General features: G+C 41.8%; 1 protein-coding gene across 4 annotated transcripts in view; it reads right to left on the bottom strand.

Moving 5' to 3' along the window:
- Positions 1 to 23,772, bottom strand: part of dscamb (Down syndrome cell adhesion molecule b) — a 134,094-nt gene that overhangs the window by 14,194 nt on the left and 96,128 nt on the right. For 2 of the 4 annotated variants that reach the window (XM_076892287.1, XM_076892288.1), the window contains exons 9-24: positions 22,943 to 23,221; positions 22,732 to 22,851; positions 20,442 to 20,621; positions 6,052 to 6,248; positions 5,487 to 5,583; positions 5,230 to 5,358; positions 4,919 to 5,086; positions 4,290 to 4,360; positions 3,605 to 3,848; positions 2,746 to 2,892; positions 1,651 to 1,806; positions 1,417 to 1,556; positions 1,142 to 1,295; positions 856 to 973; positions 607 to 773; positions 38 to 136 (exon numbers count right to left, since the gene is read on the bottom strand). In XM_076892287.1, the coding sequence (XP_076748402.1) occupies positions 38 to 136; positions 607 to 773; positions 856 to 973; positions 1,142 to 1,295; positions 1,417 to 1,556; positions 1,651 to 1,806; positions 2,746 to 2,892; positions 3,605 to 3,848; positions 4,290 to 4,360; positions 4,919 to 5,086; positions 5,230 to 5,358; positions 5,487 to 5,583; positions 6,052 to 6,248; positions 20,442 to 20,621; positions 22,732 to 22,851; positions 22,943 to 23,221 (2,466 nt within the window). The remainder of the gene's footprint in view (positions 1 to 37; positions 137 to 606; positions 774 to 855; positions 974 to 1,141; positions 1,296 to 1,416; positions 1,557 to 1,650; positions 1,807 to 2,745; positions 2,893 to 3,604; positions 3,849 to 4,289; positions 4,361 to 4,918; positions 5,087 to 5,229; positions 5,359 to 5,486; positions 5,584 to 6,051; positions 6,249 to 20,441; positions 20,622 to 22,731; positions 22,852 to 22,942; positions 23,222 to 23,772) is intronic. The other 2 variants (XM_012917205.3, XM_004544012.4) reach the window with 1 other exon arrangement.

Genomic DNA, 23,772 nt, shown 5'->3' with positions numbered 1-23,772 from the left:
GCACATGTTATGTTCTGTGGATGTTGGACACCCTCACCTCTGATTGAACTCCCTCCGTTGTCTCCTGGTATCCATGACAATGTGATCGATGTGGTGGTGGTCTTGGTCACTGTGAGGCGTGGCTGATCAGGTGGTACTGTGGATATGAGGACAAACAAAGGTCAATGCTCGGTTAGTCGCTTGGATTAAAGTGTCTCATGGTTCACTTGATGCAAGTAAAAAGTCAGTTTACTCTATATGGTGTTCACTGTAATTAGGAATTGGGTTGGGCACCTTGCTGTCTTTAGAACTGCAGTAATTCTTCGTGACACAGATTCACAGATTTTGGTTTACATTGGTATGACAGCGTTAAACAGTTGCTGCAGATTTACTGGCTGCACTTCCATGAGTCCATGAATCTCCTGTTTCACCAGATCCCAAAGGTGCTTCCCCGTTCTGATCCTTGGTTTGGTCTTGACCATGTCTATACGCCTAAACCCTGAGCACTGAGTTTGTGCCGTGTGATTGGCTGATTAGACATTTGTGTTAATGAGCAGCTGAACAGGTGTACCTCACCCAAATGCCAGTGAGTGTGTATATAAAAGGTAGAAAATAAATATTTCTTACCTTGCACCTGCAAATTGAGTGTGATCTCATCTGACCCCCAGTTGTTGCTGGCCACACAGCTGTAGTTCCCAGAATCCTCTGCTTTCACTGTACGGATGAGGAAGCTGCCATTGCCGTAGACAATACGACGACCATCCACCAGGACGGGTGTAGGTGTCCCATTGGTGCTGGAAAAAGGCATGAAAATAATCTATCTGTATCCTGCTGACCAGTACTACATGCTTGTTTGTGCGTCTGTGTGAGACCTACTTTCCCTTGAGCCACTTGATGGTGGGAGGAGGGTCTCCAACCGCCCTGCATGGTAAAACAATGTCCTTCATCCAAGGAGTGGTCACTGTCCCATTAAACGTCAGGATCCTAGCTGGAGCTAAAAGCAGCACAAAAATAAGTTACTGTTCCTGTCTTCTTATAAGTTTATGCTCTGTGTGATTAAACCACCACTATTAAAGGAACCATGCAATTCCACTTAAAGAAATAATCCGTGGGAAAATTCCTACATGACACAAAAAAGGCCAGTTTAGTTAGGATTTTGTACCTTTGGCCAGAGGCTGCACTGTGATTTTCTCACTGTTGTTGCCGTGACCTGCAGCAGTCACAGCCACCACCCAGATACTGTACTGTCTGGTCAGAACCAAGTTTGGGATCCTGTAGATGTATGCATCTGGAGAAGCTTCAAACTCACTCATCACCTGTGAAGCGAAGGGACGGAAAGGATTAATGTATCACTGGGCAGCATCAGCATGAGAAAGTGCAGAGAGGCTTGTGAGGAAGACTGAAGAAGACCATGAAAATCTTGTGGTATACAAATGCTATTACCATCGGATGCAGGTTGGAACAGAAGACGATGTATTTCCTGATGATGCCATTGAGTTTGAGTGGAGGCAGCCAGGACACGTAGACTTCTGAGCCACTGGAGGCCGCGGCCTTCACTCCTGCTGGAGGCCCAGGAACTGCAGAGGAACAACACAGTGCCATTTACACTGAAGCATTTTCCAGGAGCAACTAAACTATAGTCAACGGGGAGTTATCTGGTATTTCTTATACCATCCTCTTTGGTGCGGACGTAGATCTGTTCACTGCGGACACCATCTCCAGCATTTGTGAAGGCTAACACCTGGATGCTGTAGTTGGTGTACTTCTCCAAACCATCGAGCTCCAGAGAAGGCTGACTGGTGGTCATATTTCTGATTTCTCCCAGTTCTGACACAAAAAAAGAAACATGTTAATAAGTCTGAATGTATAAACTGCGGCAGAGTAGAGCAAGAGCAGTTAATTCAGCTCTGAAAAGTTACAAAACTATCCCCCTTCACATGTGATAAAACTTAGATAAAGTATTTTAACCCGACAAAACTTTATTATATTATTACTCGGATTTTTACTCTACTCTCATCTTCTCTTCCCTCTCTTCTTATGTCCTGTCACTCAGAGCTGAAGCAATGAGGCTCGCTGGAATTATTGCACTGTGAATTATTGATGGCGCCCAGCCAGACTGCAGGTTCACTCACTGCTATACTGCTATATATTCACAGGAAATACAACCACAAATCTTCCCTCTGTGAACTGCAGGCTTCGCGTTTCTACTGCTGATTAGCATTTGTGAGCAATCAGGATGTAGTGTAACGCACCGCTGATTGTCCAAAAGTCACATGCTGGTCACAAAATATGAAAAATATAAAACATGCAAGTACGTTTATAATCCCAAGGAGATAAAACTGCATGAGACGTAAAAAAAAACAAAACATTATTATTAATGCAACAAGGTGGCTGGAAATTATATTTAAACCTTTAAAAATGGGTAAAAATGAGCTCATCGTTCTGCTGCTAACCACAAACAGGATGAGTCAGAGACAAAGCACCATGAGTGTTGAATAAGTGATAACTGTCCTATACACACACACACACACACACACACACTGAAACAGCTTCAAAACACCATTTTACATCATATTGTTGCATCTTGACAAAACCACAGCGCCACCTAGTGCCTGGGTAAGCAAGCAACAGCAATGAAATAAAGACAGGGACCAAAGGATTGGCCTAAGTGGCAACTAAAAGGTGTGTGTGTGTGTGTGTGTGTGTGTGTGTGTGTGTGTGTGTGTGTGTGTGTGTGTGTGTGTGTGTGTGTGTGTGTGCTAGTACCTCCGTCAGGCAGGTTGGCCCAGTAGATGACTCTGTAGCCCTGCAGGTTCCCGTTCAGAGCCTCCCTGGGTAGAGGTATCCAGGAGAGTGAAATGACCTCTGGAGACTTGGCCACTGCCAGAACATTTTCAGGAGGCCGAGACGGCACTATCAGAGACAAGGGAGACAAAAAAAAGTATTGAAGTGGAAGCATAATGGAGTCTTTTTAAGGAAAAGTACCCTCATCTAGGATATTGAACAAGTATCCAAAAATAAATCACACAAATACCTCCTGCCACCAAATATTAAGTCAAAACCTCCATTTATAAATCATTTTATTTTACAACTATGATTATTTTAAAATGAGGGAAGTTTATGATATATATTTGCATCCTGCAGTGATTCTGATATGTTAAATGTATTATTATGTTGACTAAGTCATATTCTAACATTAAATACTGAATGCATTCTTTAATTTTGGAAAAGAGATGTGTTTTGAGAGACAAAATAAAAGGTTTTAAATAAGAACAAACACTTTATTTTTCTTTTTAAGTTTGTATATCCTTCTATGTTAGAGCCCCAGACAGAAGAGAAGCTTACTGTTTGATGTAATGCAGTTCAAAATATGCCCAGTAGATGGAAACCTTTTCACGAGAATAGCTTTAAGGTTTTGAGCCCCTGCTCATTTAAGGCTTGATGTGAGAGGAATCTGAGAATATGCTGATCCAGTTCAAAATATCTAAAACTGCTTCAGTTACAAATACAGAATAACTAAAATGCATTATTATGCTACAAACTACTCTAACTGCTAAAGTGCAACATTTTCAGTATGGCTGCATGGAAATGCACCAGGTAAGAGGCGCCCACATCCCCTGCTTACCATCCTCCAGTGTCTTAGTGACCACTTGCTGTGAAGACGGCCCGGTGCCTGCTCTGTTTGCAGCCTGCACCACCACACTGTACTGGGTGAATTTCTTCAGGTTGTCCAGCACGATGCTCTCTGTGGTATCGCCCGTGCTGTCCACACTGATAATGGTAAACTGGTGGCTCCCACCGGGGCTGTACTCCCTGTAGCCCACCTGGTAGCCACGGATCACACCGTTCTGCAGGTGTTTCTGTGGAGGCTGTGAGGAGAATCAGGAAGCTCAGACTTACTCAGATTCTTCCTATTGGGTAATTCTGAAATACTTTATGGCTAATTGTGTTTTATATTTGAAATAATTACATTAATACTTTGTCTTATGTCAGTCCATACATACCACAGATTTTAATCAATGCAGCTGAATACACTTAATTACTGTGTTCATTTCATTGTTAAATTCAAGATATAATTTTTACTTTATTGCAGTTTGTTTAAATTCCTGAAAAACACACAAAAAATAAATTAATAAATAAATAGAATGGCAAATGCAAATCAGTATTTGGTCTGTATTTGGAAAAATTCGGCTGTAAATTAAAAGACTGTCTAGTGTTTATTCTCGATGACTAATGAGATGCATGAGAATAGTCCCTGTGTATGAATGGCTCAGCTCATAAAGCGGCACTTAAAAACTTTCAAACAGCACCTTCCAGGAAACTTTGATGCTCTGTGGGGAGGTGGGCTCTAGAGTGACATCTTGTGGAGGGCCATCAGGAGCTGCAAATGAAGCACATCATTTAACGTTATTAAACACCGCTGGGTATAATGCGGGGAAAGATGATTCACTGTGAAATTTCATTTGTTTTCAATCGCGTTCAGCTACACTAGATGGTGCTGTTGAGCTAAGATTGCATGTTCCTCGATGCGCTTGCTGATTCATGACCCCAGCAGGTTTCACCTTAACTTAATAATAATTAAAAAAAGAAAAAAAAACTTGTAACATCATCAACTTTAACCTTAAATAATGTGAGGAATGATATATGAATTTTAGCACTTTATTTTAGCAATGAATCTGATAAAATGTGCCATTTTAATGTGCTGGAATGCCTGAGGGAGGATCATTATAGGCAATAGAGGGTAAGTGAACACTGATAGAGACGACTAAAAGCAACGGTGGACTGAGCTGTTTCTCAAGATATAAAAAATGATGATGACCTGCATTTAAAGCAACTGCAAAATAATTACGTGCATGACGACTCAACAGGTTTGCGAGGCCGGAGGAAACAGGCTCTACGTTAAACAGAATATCACTCCCCCAAACTGAAGCTCACTGACCTGCTTCATCAGTAGTGATGGTGAGCTCATTGCTGGGGTTGCTGTTGCCGATAACGTTCTTGGCAACCATGCGGATGTTGTAAGTGGAGGAAGGGTGGAGGTCGATAATAGTGGCCTGGTTGAGCTGTGGCGAGACATCTTTGGTTACCTGGGCTGATAGCCATGACGCTAGAAGAAACAAAACACAAGAGGGTGAACACACACTGTCAAACAATCGATAAAGGTTTTGCTCTTTTATTAATTCTGGATTGTTGTTGTTTTTTTTAGTTTGACTCGTGATAGTTACATCGCTCCCCTCTCCTCGCGTCTACCTGATTTGTTCTTGCACTCAATATCGTATCCTGTGATCGGGCTATTTCCATCGAAGCCCATAGTCCAGCGGAGCGCTATGGTTCGATCTTTGACATCCCTAATCTCCACCTCGGGAGGGTCAGGAGGTTCTGTGGAACAGTAAGTTTGAGAGAGAAAGAGATACGAAATATCTCAAACACCAATAAATCACTCAAAACTTTTTCCTGAAACCAATCCACTGACACAAAAAAAAAAGCTGAGGTGAGTTGAAGCTCACCTTGCACTGTCAGCTGTATGATGCCTCGGTCCTCGCCGAAGGAGTTGATGGCATGACAGGAGAAAAACCCAGAGTCCTCGCGAAGAGTAGGCATAATCTACAGAGAAACACACCAAACTCGAGGCTTTCAAGTGTGCAGAGCTTTGCTATCAGGTAGGAATCTAAAACACTGTTTCATCCTGAGTGAGTTTAAAAGACAGCAGGGCACTGAACTCATCTCCAGCACTTTCATCTTTTAATTTGCGATAAACTAGAGAGAGGCTGGACCTCCACTCGATTATCTCTTGGCGTACATTGCTTCAATTTACTGCATTACATTTGTACTTGTTCATAATGTGTATTAACCATTAAATTTAATTGGAAAATACCTCCTTAATAATTAATAATTCATACTCAAAGATTAATACAATGAGAATGTCTTTTAGCCTGAGTTTTCCTCTGCCCTGCCTCCTCTACTCCTCCCTTTCTGCTTTCCATCTGTCTGTACAGATAAAATGACTGAAGGTTGGCGTGCTCCCCGAAGATTTGAAATGCGTTTCGATTTACAGTGAAACCGAGCACTTACCACGAGCGTTGAGATGACTTCGTCGGCCACCTCTTTGACAGTGACCACATATCTGCTGGTCTCGGGGTTGATAATGCGCTCTTCTTTCTCCCAGCGCACCATGATGGGTTTCTCTCCGTGAGCTATGCAGCTCATCCTCTTCTCCTCACCCTGCGTGGCAAGAGTGGTGTTCGGGTAGGAGGTGATCATGGCTGGTACTGAACGGAGAGTTGGGTGGGTAATGAGTAAAAGTGAAAAGAAAACAATATGGTTTACTGTATTTATTTGTTCTTGAACTCCACTACAGTAGCTTTGCATGATTCTCTGAAACAAGCTGTTTTAGCGCCTCTCCTTTTAAGGCCAACCTCCCTTTGAGCAAACTTTCAGAGCAAGAGTTAAACTTCAAGTAGACAGGATTACCCTGCTCACAGCCACACCCACATAATTGAGATGACCATATTAGGGATATCCCCTCTCTTTGTCATCATATCGAGCGAAGAGTAGAAAAAACTCCACTACATACACAAAGCTGACACACACAAATGTATCTACCTATATACAGAAAAAGGAAGGAAATTTGTTTTGGGGTGTGAAGGGTGACTATTTCTTTGTTGCAAATAAATCCTATATTGTTGGAAAGCCTCTTTATTTCCCTTTAAATATCGCCTATGTAAGGAAAATGCATTTGTGGGTTGAGCAGCAGAGTTGAGTAGGAGGGTTGGGCCCATGAAAAATTTGCCAAATATTCTCTGTCAATGCCAAACAGCTTATTTTGCTATTGACTCTTGTTTGGGGTCATTTATTTATTTAGATACACAGCCACAGCAACCTGGAACATCTTCTCAATTCCCAAATATTGGAGGTAGTCTCTGATAAACCCGGCTCTGTGGGGGTTGAGCACTGTCATCTCAGAGGATAGAGTTTGGTCTCAGACGGTGGAGATTTGGGATTGCCTGGAGTCTAACCCCAACAACTGTGAACACTTCTGAGTTCCATCTCACAGCAGTGTTTCCTCAGATTTCAATCATCCGATCCAATGAACAAGACCAAACCAGAGTCAATAGTTCTTCATGGGCGCAACCCAACTGCTCAACTCTGCTGCTCAACCCACAAATATGGCACCATTTGAGGGGAAATAAAGTAGAAGATTTATTAATTTCCTGACTGTTAGTGCTAGGTTTCTCTATATGTGGATGTGACATAATGCTTAATGTGTATGTGCCACTTTGGAATCACTACCTTCACGTTTTAGCATAGAGTTTTACATCAAATTAAAATATATCAATATGTATTTCCCAGAACATGGCACACTCTACTGTGTTTCTTGTCTAATGCTGAGAAAACTCTATTTCTGCTTTTTTGTGACAATTATGACAACCACTTAAACACTCCAGGGACCGCCACGAACTCCTGTTTGAGTCTGCCTGTCTCTCCCAGTACTTAGAAGACTGAAAAGGAGCCTTTCAGGTAAGCCAGCGCCTGCTTTGATAAAGACAGTGAAGGGTAACGTGCTCCTTTCTGAAGATGAGGTAGAGGAATGGAGGAAGGAGAAAAAAGCAGTGACTCCTGACTGAACTCCCTTCGGTCTGAGAGTGGAGTCGGTCTGGCTCTACACCGTAACCGCACACCAGGCTCATTAGCAGCACATCTAGCCCATGTGCGAGTGTGTCGTTCAGCAGAATGAGTATCTGTTGTGAACGTCTCTCACCCACAATCTCTACTCACACTATTCTCGTACTCACACTCTCTTTTATTCCATCTTTTTCTCCCTTCTTACACGAAGCTGTCTCCTGATCGTAACACTCGCAGAGACTTTCAGGTGCTATTCACACCATAATGATCTCTAAGGTGTGAAGCTCCTGAATTGGATTACACCATATTAGCTCCTGCAGTCTGAGCAGACTGAATGAATATGTTAATCTCCATCGAAGAGAGCATTATCTCAATTATTATTATACACTTTGCAATTCAAGTAAAACAATTCAGAGGATCCGACTGCTGTCAGTAGTGTTAGACAGCACATCGAAATCAGCAGCAGAATATGGTTATGGGAATCACTCCTATTAGAAAAGCTGTAATTACAGACGATACTGAATCTTAAAAGGTATCTAAGCAGACAAATATGAGCCACAGATTTCAACAAATGACAATAAATAATACATCAAATAATGTTTGCCACATGTAAATAATGTTTTATGAAGTTTTTTTAAAGTTTTATATTAAAATTGTATTCACAAGAGCATTTGAATAAATTGTAAAAGCATATTAAGGACATTCATTTAAATCTTGATTTCCACTTGGGATTATGCATGTCCTTACCTGCCAATTGTCACCCTAGCTTTCTCTAGTCTACAGTGCTGTGCAAAAGTCTTGAGCCATCCCTCATTTCCTTATATTTTACTAGGGACATGGAAAATGGGACATGGGTTCAGCAACTGAAATGTGCAACCATACATAAGAAAGAGTTTGTACGATTCTAACCAGATTCCAACTCAATATTTGTTATGTCCGCCTTTATTCTTCAACACAACCTGAGCTCTCTTAACTAACCTTTCTTGTCATTTCTTCAAGTAGTCTTCAGGAATAGTTCTCCAGGCTTCTTGAAGGACATTCAAAGTTCTTCTTCGGATGTTGTCTGCCTTTTCCCCCCATCCTCACTCAATATGGTCCCACGCTGCTTCAATAATGTTGAGGTCCAGGCTCTGGGGAGGCCAGTCCATGACTGACAGTGTTGCAGTGTGTGTTTTTCCTATCCAATATCCTTTTACTGCATTGGCCATGTGTCATTGCCATGCCATCAATTCTGATCAAATCTCCAACACCACTGGCTAAAACGCAGCCCCAAACCCTGACAGAGCCTCCACCGTGTTTTACAGACAGCTGTACGTCTCTCCTGACCTTCTCCCTACATACTGATGATGATTAGAGCCAAAAAATGGATTCGTCTCTTCATAAGACTAGTTGCCACTGATTTTCACTTGAGTTTTTTGTTTAACTGGGCATACCTTAACCTTTCCTTCCCATATTCCTGAGACCATTTCTGATGAAGCTTAAGTGAACTGTAGATCGATCGACTGAGGAGTAAGATGACTCTCTCAGGTACTGCTGTTTTTTAGGCCTGCAACCATGCTGCCAAGTTTTCACAGTTCATAGCTCTTGGGGAATTAGCGGTGCAAAGATTTTATGGCTATCAAACTGTTATCTTTGGTATTTTTCATCAATTGAACAAAAAAATTTTTTTTTGTGACAGACCACTAGTAACAAAGTGCCTAAAGATACAATTAAAAATAGATTTTTTTGCTGGTGTGTGTAGAAACAACAGCCTTGCTTTTTTTATGCTTGAATGATTTATATGTCAGTCTTAAGTGGCTAAGAAAGCAAACAAAACAAAAACATTCCTCTGAAACTGGTCAGGTACAAGGACTGGACTGGACAGAGCGGGAAAAACAGCAAATGTCCAAAGTAAAGCTTTGAAAGACCTTCAGACAGCCTTGAGAGCTATTGCTCAAGACAAGAAAGTCTGGCTCCCTGAAAGCAAAATATAAAGAAATGAGGGCCGACTCAAGACTTTTGCATGATATCGTATCTGCTTTTTAATAATGGGCAGGTTTGGGGTTGTAATAGGCTGAAAGAGGTTACAAAATGATGCAAAACTGAGAGACGCTTTAGACTCCTTGTCATTTTAAGATTAATTAGTGGAGCAGCTTTCGTCGGTTAATCAGCTACAAAGGATTCTGTCAAAAAGACAAATCTCCAAGTCTTGTTTTTATTAGGAAAACACATTTGTACTACCGGTATATATGCGCTATGCATTTTGAGGTGTTTGCACGCAGTGGTGAGGACTGTGTGACTGAATAGGACAGTAACAGCAGCTACATGTGGCAGATGCTTTTGTAGCAGCGCTCCGAGGCCTTCGCTTCCAAGAAAGGAAGCGATACGTGTGTTTGACTCAGTGCGCGAGTGTCTGTACACTCCTGAACAACGTGCACGTATGTATGAATATGTGTGCGCACGAGAGCGGATGTGTCTGGGGGAGCTAAGTGGGCGAGCGCAGAGAGCAGAAAAGACTTGTGCTCATGACACATCTCAGCCACAGTACACGATGGAGGAGAGAGAGCGAGCATGTACCCCTGCAGCGCTAACTATGATCCCTCGCTCTCTCCCTCGCTCTCTCGCTCCATCTCCCTCCTCAGGCTCCCACCAGGACAGTGATGATTTAATGATGAGAGAGACCACTTTGATTATTCATACACAGCAGACAAGTCCGCTGGCCGTGCTGTTGTCTCACACAGGCGTACACGAACCTCAGATATGCACAGGCGCACACACATACTCACACTCAGAAATGCATAAATACAGCAACGTTGGCCTTGCACACATGCACAGTGCATCTACACACAATAGGCATGCATGTACACAAACAAATCCAAAGTAAAACACAGAGAGCACTGTAGAAACAGACCTGTTACCCACCGTCATCCACAAACACACACGCGCACACAAACACAAAGCATTCCTGTGGTTGAACCAGCATTTGTAGCTAACTTTGTAATAATTTATTTTGGCTGCACACAGTACGCTTTGATTATACTTGGAGTGCCAGGAAGGTTAGACAATCACAAGCCATTTAAAGTACTTGAAAACATAATTAATCATTTATTATCCCACACTTGTGTGAATGGCTATTTGCATGATGGCGTTTGAATTACTCTGATGTGTTGAAACGTCACGCAGGCTGAAAAATGCTGCAGATTATTTTTTGCTCAGTTGTTATTCATCATTTCGGTGGCATGCGTGAAGGTGTCGCTATACCGGATACCACATGTATCAAGGCCTCACCAGCGTTGGATTTTTAAGGTGAGTTCAGGCTTACACACATGCCATAAGCTCTGTGAGGATGTTTGATGAGTTAAATGATAACAACAGCACACTAATGTGTCAAAATAACAATGTTATAATAGTATTGGATGAATAAAAACCTTGGCCTGATGATGGCAAAGGGTGTTATCAAGTTTACAATACAATTTTTCCTTTTAAAATGAAAGGAGCAGAATAATAACACTGCCATCCTGCTCAGGATCTCTGCTTCTAGTGTGGCTAAAACAACCTGTAAATTCCCTCTAGAGGGAAAACTAAATTGTGTGCCTTATCTTTTAATTAGCTCAAACATGTCTTTGAAACATCTGTATATCTGTGATCATTTGCCATCTGCCAAAAACATCAGACTTATATCTCTCAGTCTTTTGTTTTTGATGCTCTACATTCAAATCAAGAGACTCGACAAGCACGTCCGCACACAAGCACGGATCCCGCGTACAGTAACCTCCCCCCACATACAAACAAACAAACACTTACACACAGACTCTTTCAACATGTTTCTCTGTCTTTTTTCCCTCCCTCACAGCACATTTTCATCTTTGAAGCAGCCAGCAAAAATCAAAAGGGGGTTGATACTCGTGCGCGTTTGTGTGTGCCTGCGCGGATGTGCACGCTCGGGTCTGTGCGCTATTGTGCGTGTCAGACTTGGGACTGCCGACGTTTAAACCTCATCCCTTATTCACTTGGAGCCCCTCCCTCTCCCTCGCTCCCAGCGCCATCATTCCCGTACCCACTGCCCCCGCGCAGGAAACTGCTGATTTATTTTGCATAGCAACTATGAATTTTAAGTGAGTCCTATAAACAGAGTCTCCTCAGCCCCATCTCTAAATGTTATTGCTCCTTAACAGGGGCTATTTTCTCCATCTAAATCGGAGGCCTCGGCGAGTTAACATCAACAGGGATCATGTTTGCTCATGAAAAGAACTCTAGAAAGGGCGCACAATGACTGTGAAATCACGTGTGCACGACTGTATTCATCATTTACGGTTGTATCTACGAGCGCATGCTTGACTGCTGAAGTGTTCCTGTGCCCCTGACTGCACATATGAATACCTCTCTGTGCACATTGAGGTATTCAAGCTGTTTTTGACCTTGTATACAAACACGTGTGAATGAAACATGCGAAGTACAATGCAGTACCTAAAATGTTCTACATCTTCTCGGCTGTGCTTCAGTGGCCCGAGCAGAGGTAAGGCCTTCTCCTCATCTGATCTCTATGCATCTACCGTGCAGCACTTGCACAGCCCCGGGCTAAACCTATTCTTTTTGATGGCCTGTAATTGCTCAGTTGATGTATATTTTTTAATATCCAGCAATATTACAGGGGCCTGGTAATAAAACACGGACGGGTAGAGGAGAAAGCGTGAGTGCGAAGAGGGGGAGACAGGAGAGGAGGAGAAAGCTGAGGTGGTCGAGAAGGGAGTGAAAGAGAGGGAACAAAGACAACAGAAAGGAAGAGGAGGACTTAACAGAGGAATGCAAAGATTTATACCCTTTCAAAGCTTTTTGCCACATGGTCAAATTCCCTTACATTAGAAGAGGTGTAAAAAAGGTGAACACTATTTACTTAATAAACAATAACCATGTGTCCGAAACTAAAATGCCACGGTCTCGTGTCTTTGCCCCTGTGTTTTGAGTTTTGACATTTTGGTTCTGTTTATCCTCACATTTTTTGTAATGTGTGCTTTGTCCTGGTCATTTTCAGTTTTGTATTCTAAGTTATTCCTCCTGTTTATTTATTCTCAGTTTCAGTTCTGCCTCCTTTTGTAATTTGTAATTATAGTCAGTTGCAACGCGCATTTGTGTACATAAGATTTTCTGGAGGAGGACAGACATTTGTTTAGAACTTATAAAGATGTCGAAGAAGCAAACTCAACTTAAACAACTTTAAGCAATTACACTTTGGTGTTCCTCCACCCCCAAAGAAATGTCAGAAGGAGTCCGAACCGCAAAAGAAACGCATATTCTCGGAAAAGTGGTTGCAGGAGGTGAGCTGGCTTCGCAAACAGCGTTGCAACTTCTTATCTGGTGTGCGTCTTTTATTTTGACAGCGAATGCGGGACTGCGGACCACTTATGTGCACCTCTGCTATTTATGCTAGTGAGTCCCAAAGTGGCAGCACGGTGGCACGGTGGTTAGCACTGTTGCCGCACAGCAAGAAGGTCCTGAGTTCAATTCCAACATCAGGCTGGGGTCTTTCTGTGTGGAGTTTGCATGTTTCTCCCCGTGTTTGCGTGGGTTCCCTCTGGGTACTCCGGCTTCCTCCCACCGTCCAAAGACATGCAGCTTGTGGGGATAGGTTAATCGGATAATCCAAATTGTCACTAGGTGCGAATGAATGTGAGTGCGAATGGTTGTCTGTCCCTGTGTGTTGGCCCTGTGACAGACTGGCGACCTGTCCAGGGTGTACCCCGCCTCTCGCCCTATGACAGCTGGGATAGGCTCCAGCGCCCCCCGCGACCCTGAAAAGGGGAAGCGGATAGATGGATGGAGTCCCAAAGTGTGTGCTGGGGTCACCTGCTGGGCTGCAACAGAACTACAGGTGGGCCGCAGTAATAGAAGAAATTCAGTTTAAAATTAATCATCATGTAGGGTAACATATCATACTATCGATATAAATGATATAAATTTAGTTTGTGATGATATTCATTACTCTGACCTTAATTTACTGGTCATGTCCCAGTGGCAGGTGGGTCACACATTGGTCTTAACACTTTGCACATGATTAGATGGCATTAGCAATTCGTAGCCCGCAGCCTGTGTTCTTAGGAGACACCTTGCTTTCTCTTGTATTTTGGGGATTAGGGTGAATATTAAAAGGTAAGCTCAATGGGATTTTCTGTTTTTTTATTTAGTTAATTTTTTTAAAAAATTTAACTTAGTTTGTTTAATCAAAAAGTTGGTAGTATCCATCGTATTAAAATTTTATGTTAATGCTATATGCTATTTAGAGAGCCAGTCATGCTGACCTTTAGTAGCTGGAAATCACAAAAACACCTGCTTAATATTTAACCCTGTGCTTTCATTTTTATTTTTACTAATTTGGTTTTTAAAAAGGATTACTAAAAAGAATAAACACTACTTTTTCAACTTTTTCAGTGTCACTGCAGCCCTGTGTATATACAGCACCAAAAGAACAAACAAGTTTGAGGAGCAGGTTAAAAATAACCAGTAAATTTTAAATGTTTCTTTTTTGCTTGTACTTACACTCATAGACTTAACACAAAATTCAATTACACAGACCAACTGATAACACTTGGACATATAACATAATACGGACATAATTAGACTCATAAAATAGCGTAAAAATTTAAATAACCAATTACAACGAACAGCAAAAATATGTAAAATAGATCTTTTGCTATATAACTCGTATATTCATTAGATTAACACTATTTGGTGTGTTATTCAGTCTCTCACTGCTGAATGTGTAAGACGAAACAATGGGCTGAGAGTGCAAATAAAGCAGAGAAACATGCAGACTGCACTTCCCTTGAGCCCACGTCAGCTACTAATTGAGGTATTGATGGATTTAAATGAAGCAGAAATGCACTCAAGAGTTCTAACCTCTCATAAAAGGCACACATACACCCCCACACACACAACTGTATCCTCTCCATACAAGCACAATGCAAACGATGTGTTTTACATGAATACACAAACTCTAAAATATTCCTGCAGCGTGTACAAAAACATATACAATGTATGCCAAGAAAAAAAATTATACACCACTCAGGCGACTTTAGTTCAGCTTTACAGAAAGCATCTCGAGTACAACAAGTACAAGCTGGGGTTTAAAATGTGAAATCTGATCTCTTGATGAGTGTTCGGCATGGGGCTGAGCCAATGGTAGCAGGGGAAGCTAAGTATGATCAGAGGCCCAAAAGAACATATCACATTTTCCTCTAATGTGAAGTATTCTAACTGTGAAGATGACACGTCAGTGCTAACTGAATCACAAATGACTAAGAAGGTTTGGAATAACTCTATAAAAGAAAAAGAAAGAAGTGTGTTCACATTTGATCTACTTTGATGATCCCATACAGACGTGGCATCAATATAGTAACTGTGGTACAGAAATGTCCAGCCAAGTCAAGTCATCTTTAATCATATAGCACATTTAAAAGACATCAAGTGTCAGCCAAAGTGCTAAACTGAGGGATAATATAATAAAAAGAATTAAAATAGATAAGATGAAAACATTATAGAAAACATTGTAAGACATCCATATATGTTTGTAAAAAATATGTGTACATGCAAATATGCACATACATATACAAAAATGCACACATTCACACACAAGCACACATACGTGAACATTAAATACATGTATGCGCATGCAAACATCATTCAATGAGGTAAAAGACCTGAATAGCTAAAACAGAATAAAAGAGGTGTCAGAGAGATTGGAAAGCCTTGGAAAATAGGTAGGTCTTTAGATTCCATTTGAAGACTTCCAAGGACTGTTCCAGAGCCTCGGGGCGGCAATGGAGAAAGCCCCGTCACCTCTAAGATCATTTAGAAAAAAATGTCTGGAGTGAAAAGTGTATCACTCACTTATATACAGAATATACCATCTTGTATATAACATGAACTGATCCTGGATTAAACAAAATATGACTGTGATCTTAAACGTTTTATACTTAATTTTCTTTTTTCAAATCTCGACTATGATAGAAAATGTTGGACTATGACGATTGGTAGCACTGATCTTTCTTTATGTTTGCCTGCACATTTCCTGAAGAGAAGTGTAAGCTCGGAAGATCTGCTGAACACCTACAGAACAAATGAAAAGTTCTCAATGTTCTCAAATATTACTAAAGTTCATGAACGTGAGAATCAATGGCATCTAATACAAAGGGGGGAGGGGGGGGGGGTCCATTAACTAGCAATCGTTATTGACTGAAATAAAGTTGCTTGCTCTGTACAAAATCATGCGGAGCCCGCAGGCAGCTATAGAGAATATAAAAATGATATTTCAAGGCCATTTTACTACATTGAATGTAAGAAATACTATTACATGCCTGCAGCCTCCATTGTAGGCTGCCTTAACCATAAATCTCCAATTCAGTTTTATCGAATCGCCTTCTTTCTCTCCATACTACAACTGTCTCTTTGTAATTTTATAGCAAAGTTTTAAAAAATTACTTTACAAGCACCTAAGAATTTTTTTTTCCTTTGGGGGGGGGGCAGGATTTTCCCATGTTTTACACTGTACAATCCAAGCTGGGGTATTTTATATAGATATCGTATTACATTATATGAATTATACAAGTGCAGGTTAATTAACTCGGTCACTTTACCTGCAAGTTGCACAAAACAGCAAAGCAGTAAAAACTGGATGTTTAGTCATTTCTCATGTAAAACCCCGCAAGCGTTATCGTCAGAGCCGGTGTATATGTTTTTTTGTTTTTTGTAGCACAGATGTTTCTGAATGACCTGAGAAATATTAAAGGGATATTTTAGGAATAGAGTACAGCCAGCATTGCTAGTTCAGCACTACGGACAGCGGCATGGACTGCAGACACAGCAAGGCAGGCCATTGATTGCAGTGGCTGATTGTATCTTAGCCTAATAGCAGAAAGAACTGTGATAGATGCAGGTGACTTTATAGTTCGGTAATGCAGATTATCGACAGCACGGCCTCAAGAGGACTGGAGTGTTTGTGTTTGCTGGAGAGCGTGACAGAGCGAGGGGAGGAGAAGGTATTCTAGTAATCTCAGCCAAGTTATTTATAAACGAGTCATCTTTGTCGCTTTTACAGCTGCTCGAATGTTTGATATTTTCTAATAAGTTGCATATGTTGTCGCATGAGGAGTGAGGAAGACTCATTTTGGTTACTTTGGGTGGAAAGAAGCATCTTTAGAGCACAAATCCCTGAACATCTTTCCAACTAAAGATGTGCAGGTGCAGTGCACTTGGTGCTTTAGGGAGAAAAATGATTTTATCAGCACCACAGGCCTATCGTGTGTGTATGTGGCTTCAAAAATTCACCCAACTATGTTGGGAATATATAACTCGCGCTTTAAAGGAATAGAACATGTTTCTGTTCATTTAAAGCAGAAGAACATGTTTTCATATAAATAATAAAAGCTGTAAATCATGTTACGGTTACAGTTCATGTTAATGAAACTACTAGTTGTGAGAAGCAAGCGTACATTATTCAGTAGTGAAGTTATTAGAATTCCCTTTGATAGAGCCCAGTGCAACGTGAAACTGAAGCCTGCAGCAACAGCAGAGTGCATTCAATAGGTCAAGCCTCTCTCACGCACACACATATACACAACTCTCTCACACTGCTGTGGCAGCTAGTGCAGCTGAATATTAGGATCAATGAAAGTGAAACTATGCAAGCAGTTTCTGTTCACTCCTCACACGATTCCATTTCCTACTAGAATACAAAATGCACACCAATAACACAGCATAAACAGTCCACTGCTGTTTCCTGTCGAGTAGAGGTATGGGTTATTGATTGTTCATGTCCTCCACAAATAACACACATACACTCACTGGACATTTTGTTACATACACCTCTTCAGCTGCTTGTTAACACAAATATTTAACCAGCCAGTCTCATGGGGTAAACTCAGTGCATTTAGTCATGTAGACGTGGTCAAGACGACCTGCTGAAGTTCAAACTGAGCATCAGAATCTGATGACTCTTGTTTTCTGCTGCAACATTTGGACTGTAGGGTCAAACTTTGGAGTAAACAACATGAAAGCATGGGCTTATCCTGCTTTATATGAGTGGTTTAGGCTGCTGATATAATAGTGTGGGGTATATTTCCTTGGCACACTTTGGTCCCATTACCACCAACTGAGCATTGTTGAAACAGAGCAGCCTACCAGAGTATTGCTGCTGAGCATGTCTGTCTCTTTATGACCACAGTGTACCCATCTTCTGATGCCTTCTTCTGGTATTATAACGAGCCATGTCACAAAGCTCAAATCATCTCGAACTGGTTTCTTGTGCATGACGATGAGTTCACTGTGTTGTGATGTGGTGGAACATCATGGATGTGCAGGGTATCGTCACTCATTTCTAGAATCGATTCGATTCCGAGTCACAAGGTCCCGAATCGATTCAATCCACGTCGATTCAATTTGAATCGGGAAATTTTGCCTCAGACAGTCAGAAATATTATAATTCAGATCATGCATCAGTACATTTCTATATTTTTATATCTATAAAAAGAAAGCTGACACTTGCGAGACATAATCAAAGGTGTGAGCATCACAGCAGATGCCTTTGTGTCAAAGTAGCTGAGGATAAAACACAGAAAAACATGAAGGTGATTTTCCTGGCCTGGGGTTTAATAAAAATATTCTGCAGTACATCAAAAACGAAACAAAACCGTTAATGAACATATGAACAGTACCTGATGCTGCTGACGTGAAGCAGAGCAAAGTTACAGAGGTTTTAGAGACACAGCTGAGCGTTTTGCAATTTTGCATAATTTTAAAAAGTTTAGATTTGTTCAGTATTGAACGGCAGAAATGAGGCTCTCTTTTCGGAAGTAAGTGAAAGGAAAAAAAAAACAGCGTCCGACAGCGCTGTCGGAGAGAGAGAGAGAGAGAGAGACAGCTGTGCATGTAGTGTGATTTTATCGTGGTGGCAGCAAAACAATAAGAGGGAATTCATGACGATGTTTATGTGAATCGAGTTTGCTGCTTCTTTTGCTGCTGGTTCAGTTAATAATGTTTGGAGAGAGATAAAAACTGCAGCTTCAGAATCAGGGCAAAAATGGCGCAAACACAAAGCGCGGACCCGCCGAAACATCAGAATCAGCGAGCTGTCGGCTTTCAGCTCGTGTCCGTGCCGTCGGGTGAGAAAGGCGACATCTCACTGATTCTGATCCGCGCTTTGTGTTTACGTCTTTGTCCGTGTTCCTGCTCTCATTTACTGTTTTAGCTGTTTGGTGGTTGTTGAAATTTTGTGAGGTTTAACCTGAGATTCTGGTGTTTCGAGCAAAATAAATTTATATTAAAAAATCGATTCAGGATTTTAATGAATCGATATCACGTTATCCAAGCGAGAATCGATTTTAATCAATAAATCGATAATCAAAACCCTCCCCCTAATAAGGAAGCCCAAAGGGTGGACTGCACAGTGACTGATACTAAAGCAATGTGGCAGTGTGTGGAAAATGCACTTTACACGTTCTAGCATGTAAATAAGCTGCATGTGTGCACACCAGCATGTTTGATTCGGCCAATAAACTCTATGCTCCCTTCTGCACACCTCACATACACCTAGGAGCTCTGACTTAGGGTGGGGATTGATGAGAATGATCATTGAGGAGTCACCCAGAAAAGCACACCAATATCTTCTCTGCTGCTGCACATTATCTCAGTGAACTCCTGCGAGAAGACCTCACAAAGGGACTAAAAGTTGACTAAAATGAAAAAGGTCAGAGATGAGAGAAAAAGAGAAGATCTGCATTGCTGTTGCATTCAACAACAGCAAAGATTAAATTATTGAGCTATATTATCTTATTCTAACGTCTTTAGCATTCTCTGTGACCCTGAGGAGCACATATGGGTGGATTTTAACAGATACACTGAAAGCATAATATAAAGAAAATGCAGGCCCAATTTATTTTATGTATTTTTTTAGTTAATGGTTAAAGCATACTGTGTGCCGTAAGAACTTGTTCACTTATCATTTTCTTCAGTTGAAATACATGAAAATCAGTGTTTGGAGTTTGATATGCTACTGAGAGTTGAGACTGCAGTAGCTGCAGCTGCAGTGTTTGCTCTCTGCGTGGTAGAAAATAGAAGAAAAAAGGTTGGCACAGCCATAGGTCAACTTGCTGCATAGCAACTGGGTGCCACAGTCAGCAAACTGACCTATGAAAACACAGAGTTTGTTCCTCTCTGAGCTTGCTGTTTCAGTGCTGACAGCTTCTCAGCCTTGTACACTGCGAGGCTTAATTACAGTGACACATGAATATCCACGATGTGCCCGCTGATATTAATGATAGAACATACAGATTCACCCAGAAGGCGGGTTCTGCACAAATTATTTTTCACAGAGAGGTCAGAGGTCACAGTATGATAGAGAACATTTTGAACACCTGACCTTTATCCTGTCAGACTAACTTAAATATTAAATTGAGCTGGAGTCACAGTCTTGTTTATGTACACCCAAGAAGAAAACAGAGGATGAGACGGAGAAAGAAAGAGTGCTGCCTGTCAGCAGGGAACCTCATGCTCGAGTTTGATAACAGTAGCAGAGGGAAAATAATCCCCACTTGCATCTAAGTACCACTCCTAGCACGTTAGGGGAGCTACATGCTAATGCTCGTGGAAGCAGGACACCAGCAGTCATGGACATTAAACTAAGACACGTTCACGTGGAGGTGTGAGGTATAACTGATGTATATAGAAAAATGTTCTCGTCATGATCTGTTCGTTCATAAGCTGCACAGCTTAACTCCTGAAAATAATGGAAGCCAATTCAGCCTACTGCTCCTTCAGCCCAGACAGCGAAGCAGAAATTGATTACAGCTGCATCAGATGTGGATTCTTACTTTTGACTGTGAGGTACATGGACTTGCTGACATCCGCTCCCACGTCGTTGCTGACTTTACACAGGTAGAAGCCGCTGTCGTCCTCCAGCACGTGTTTGATAAGCAGCGAACCGTTGCTCAGCAGCTGGATACGAGAGCCGGTGTTCAGAGGGATGGGCTGAAACTGGGGGACGCCGGCGCCTAGTGCGAGCAGGTAGAGACGGGCCAAAAAAAGACAAAATCAGGAGCTGTTTTAAATCAGAAAAGAGGCATTCAGATTTATTTATATGGCTCATTCAGTGCACCACGACACAGAGAAAAATACACATATATGAAGATAAATAGCATTACAGTACTTAACAGTAAGAGGACCTAGAATGTGTGTGTCCATGTGCATTCACTTGACCATGCATCTGTGTTTACAGATTTGACGACAAAGCCTGTCAGATTCAGCAAGGATTGTAAACATGTTTCTTAACACCAGGCCTAAATCCTTAAATCGCCAAACAGCTGCTGAGCAGAGCGAAACAGGCTGAGCTGCTGGTGTGATGCAATCAGAACAGACATAATGCTCATGTTTAACAAGAAGGCAGATTGGTGCAGAGGAACAACGGGGAGAGCAGGGAGGCCTTATATTGGAACTAGCCTTCGATGCAGAGTCAGGCAGATTTCTCCGCTGAAGTTAGAAGAGGATTTTCTCCTTTTTTCTTTTTGTTCTTGTGTTTCCAACTCTGGATTTAGTCTTTGCTCTTGTGTTTGCTGAATTCACCAAAAGAATAACACAGAAATGTCCTTAGAAACACATTTCTGGCCAGTCTGAAAGACAAGGACACACTAATCCTGAAGCAGTGGGTTCGATGCTTTGCGCCGTTCTTTATCTGTAAAAGTCAAATATGACTGACATTTGAAATTCATTCTTAAAATTTTTCAAAATAACTAACAAAATCTGTCCGGTACCTGTCTGAAGTCTGCTAACAGATGGGTAGGAAACTGTCTCTGTCTTTTAAATAGAAAATTATATAATCAGTCTCTTTTTACTGTTATACATTACAGTATCTCTTCCTGAACTGGCAGCCCTTAAGTCTCTAAGAAATGTCACCAACACTGAATTATAAGGCTCATATCTTTAACTAGTCTTGCTCATGTAGCATTAAACGCATGCAAAGTGAGCCAGACGTTGCATAAGCTCGTGTTAAAGTTAGCGTGTACAGATTAGACCATTTAGGGAGCTGTGGGTATTTGCTGTTTAATTAAAATGCAGTCAAGTGGCCGTGGCTAGAGAAGGGTCAAGTGGTGACTTTGTTCCTGCTCCCCTGGCTCTTAGAGAGGCAGAGGGAGGTAGAGGTGTTCTTCCTTGAATTATGGATTCTGCATATCCAAATAGTGCTAGTCGTTATGTTAATAGCAGTTGACCTTTACTTACTGTTCCATATCTCTCGGAGACACTCATCTGGCTCTTAGCTATTACTGTTGCAGTAAAAGCATGCCAGGCAGCTATTCTCTGGACAAACTGCAGTCTGGCTAACAACAAATTAGGCATTAGCGAGCTAAACTGCCTGCCCTGGATAAGTTGATTTTCATTGTCCCTTTGCTCTGACAGCTATCCTGTAGAGAAACAGGAAGTGTGTGAAATGCTGAGGTAAAAAGGTCCCAGAAACCAAAAAATAGGACTGACTGGTAGTCTGGCTTAAGCAAACCTGACCAATAAGCTAGCTTCAAACACTACAAGCGAGTAGACACATGCTGAGCTCAGGCCGATCCCTCTGTACATACTGATCAGGCCTGGTCAGACACTGCTAATCAGGCACAGACATGCACACGAGCACACATAAATCCCATCAAAGGGTGAAAAACAGATCTGATTCTTTCACTCCTTTGATCATGGCACCGAGCACGCAGACACACACATGCGCACGCTCTGCTCCTCGTTGGCTGTTGTGTTTCTCTTGGTGAAGCTTTCATCCCAGGTTATATGGATGATGGAGCAAACATCTGGGGCCCCTTTCTTCATCTGCCCTGCTCAAGTGACTAAAATCACCTGCTGCCTTGCTGCCTGTCTGTCTGCTTCAGTCTGTTCTCGTCTTTTTCTCTCTGATGATTTTCTAACGATGCAGGTGGGAACTGTGAAAACTAACAGCCCTAAATTGAAGTGGTGTGTGCGTTTGTATGTCCTGCGCATTCATAGACATGTATGCCAGCCGCAGGTAAAGAAAGCAGCAAGCAGAGTGATTTCTCCCTGTTTTGACTGATGTTTGCACCTCTTCTCACATGTTCAACCATCTTCCCTTTACATTCAGTTCATTTAATGTACCTTTGGAGTGTTCCCAAACGATGGTAGGTGGTGGATAACCTTCAGCGGAGCAGTTAAGAGTCACAGTTTTGCCATAGATCCCATCTTGATCCTCAGGCTGAACCACAAACTGAGGAGGGACTGTACACAGCAACAAACACAACAAACAGCAACACTTCATGGTGTTTCCCAGCTGATTTTACTGATAGATGGAAGGTGGATGCTGTCTTACCCCTAACGATCAGCTGGCTCTGGTGCTCCACAACAGCAGCTTCATTGCGGGCGATGCAGGTGTAGTTGCCGTTGTGGTCGGGTGTTAGGTTGGAGATCCTCAGCGAGCTGGTAAAGTCTATGTTGTCCACAGTTACGCCCAAGCTGGCGGGGATCGGCCGCCCGTCCTTCTGCCACGTGATGTCCAGCGGTCGGTCACCAGACATGACCACGCAGGGGATGAAGACGCGTTGGCCGATGGTGAAACGCTGAAACTCGAAGGGCTGGATGTAGGGAGGGACTGCAGGTGGAGGGATAAAAATCTAAATGATTACAAGTCTTCAAAAATCATCTGAACTCCCTGGATTCTGTTAAAGCTGCTGTGTCCCTTATTGAGACTAACCCTATAAGCATCACTCTCTCTCTCTCTGTTAAGAAAACAAGAGGTCACTGAAAGAACATAAAAGACTTGAATAGCAAAACATGCTGCAATAATTCGTTGTCATTCCCAGGCTGGAACATTTTGTCCTCAGAGTGCATAGAAAGAGAGAAAGAAAATAAATAATAATAACTTTCAAGGTGACTTGTTGTGATGCTTTAGAAAAAGAAACCTTAACAAACCTGAGCCTTTTCCCTTTATCTATAAATGATCATATATCAAGCCACTAACCTACACCTATGTGCATTAACATCTAGCTGCAACAACACTATCAAATTATAGCACAAAAATCATGATTACAGGAAATATTTATACTTGCATTTATATTACAATATAAAGAATTAACAACTTTAAACTAAACAGAGGCTACATCCCTTGCACCACCTCAGTCTTCAATGCACCTGTCTTGAATA

Source organism: Maylandia zebra, linkage group LG14 (genome assembly GCF_041146795.1).
Source record: "Maylandia zebra isolate NMK-2024a linkage group LG14, Mzebra_GT3a, whole genome shotgun sequence".
Classification (NCBI taxonomy): Eukaryota; Metazoa; Chordata; class Actinopteri; order Cichliformes; family Cichlidae; genus Maylandia; species Maylandia zebra.
Note: the sequence above shows the minus strand (reverse complement) of the source record. Positions and strands in the feature narration are given on the sequence as shown.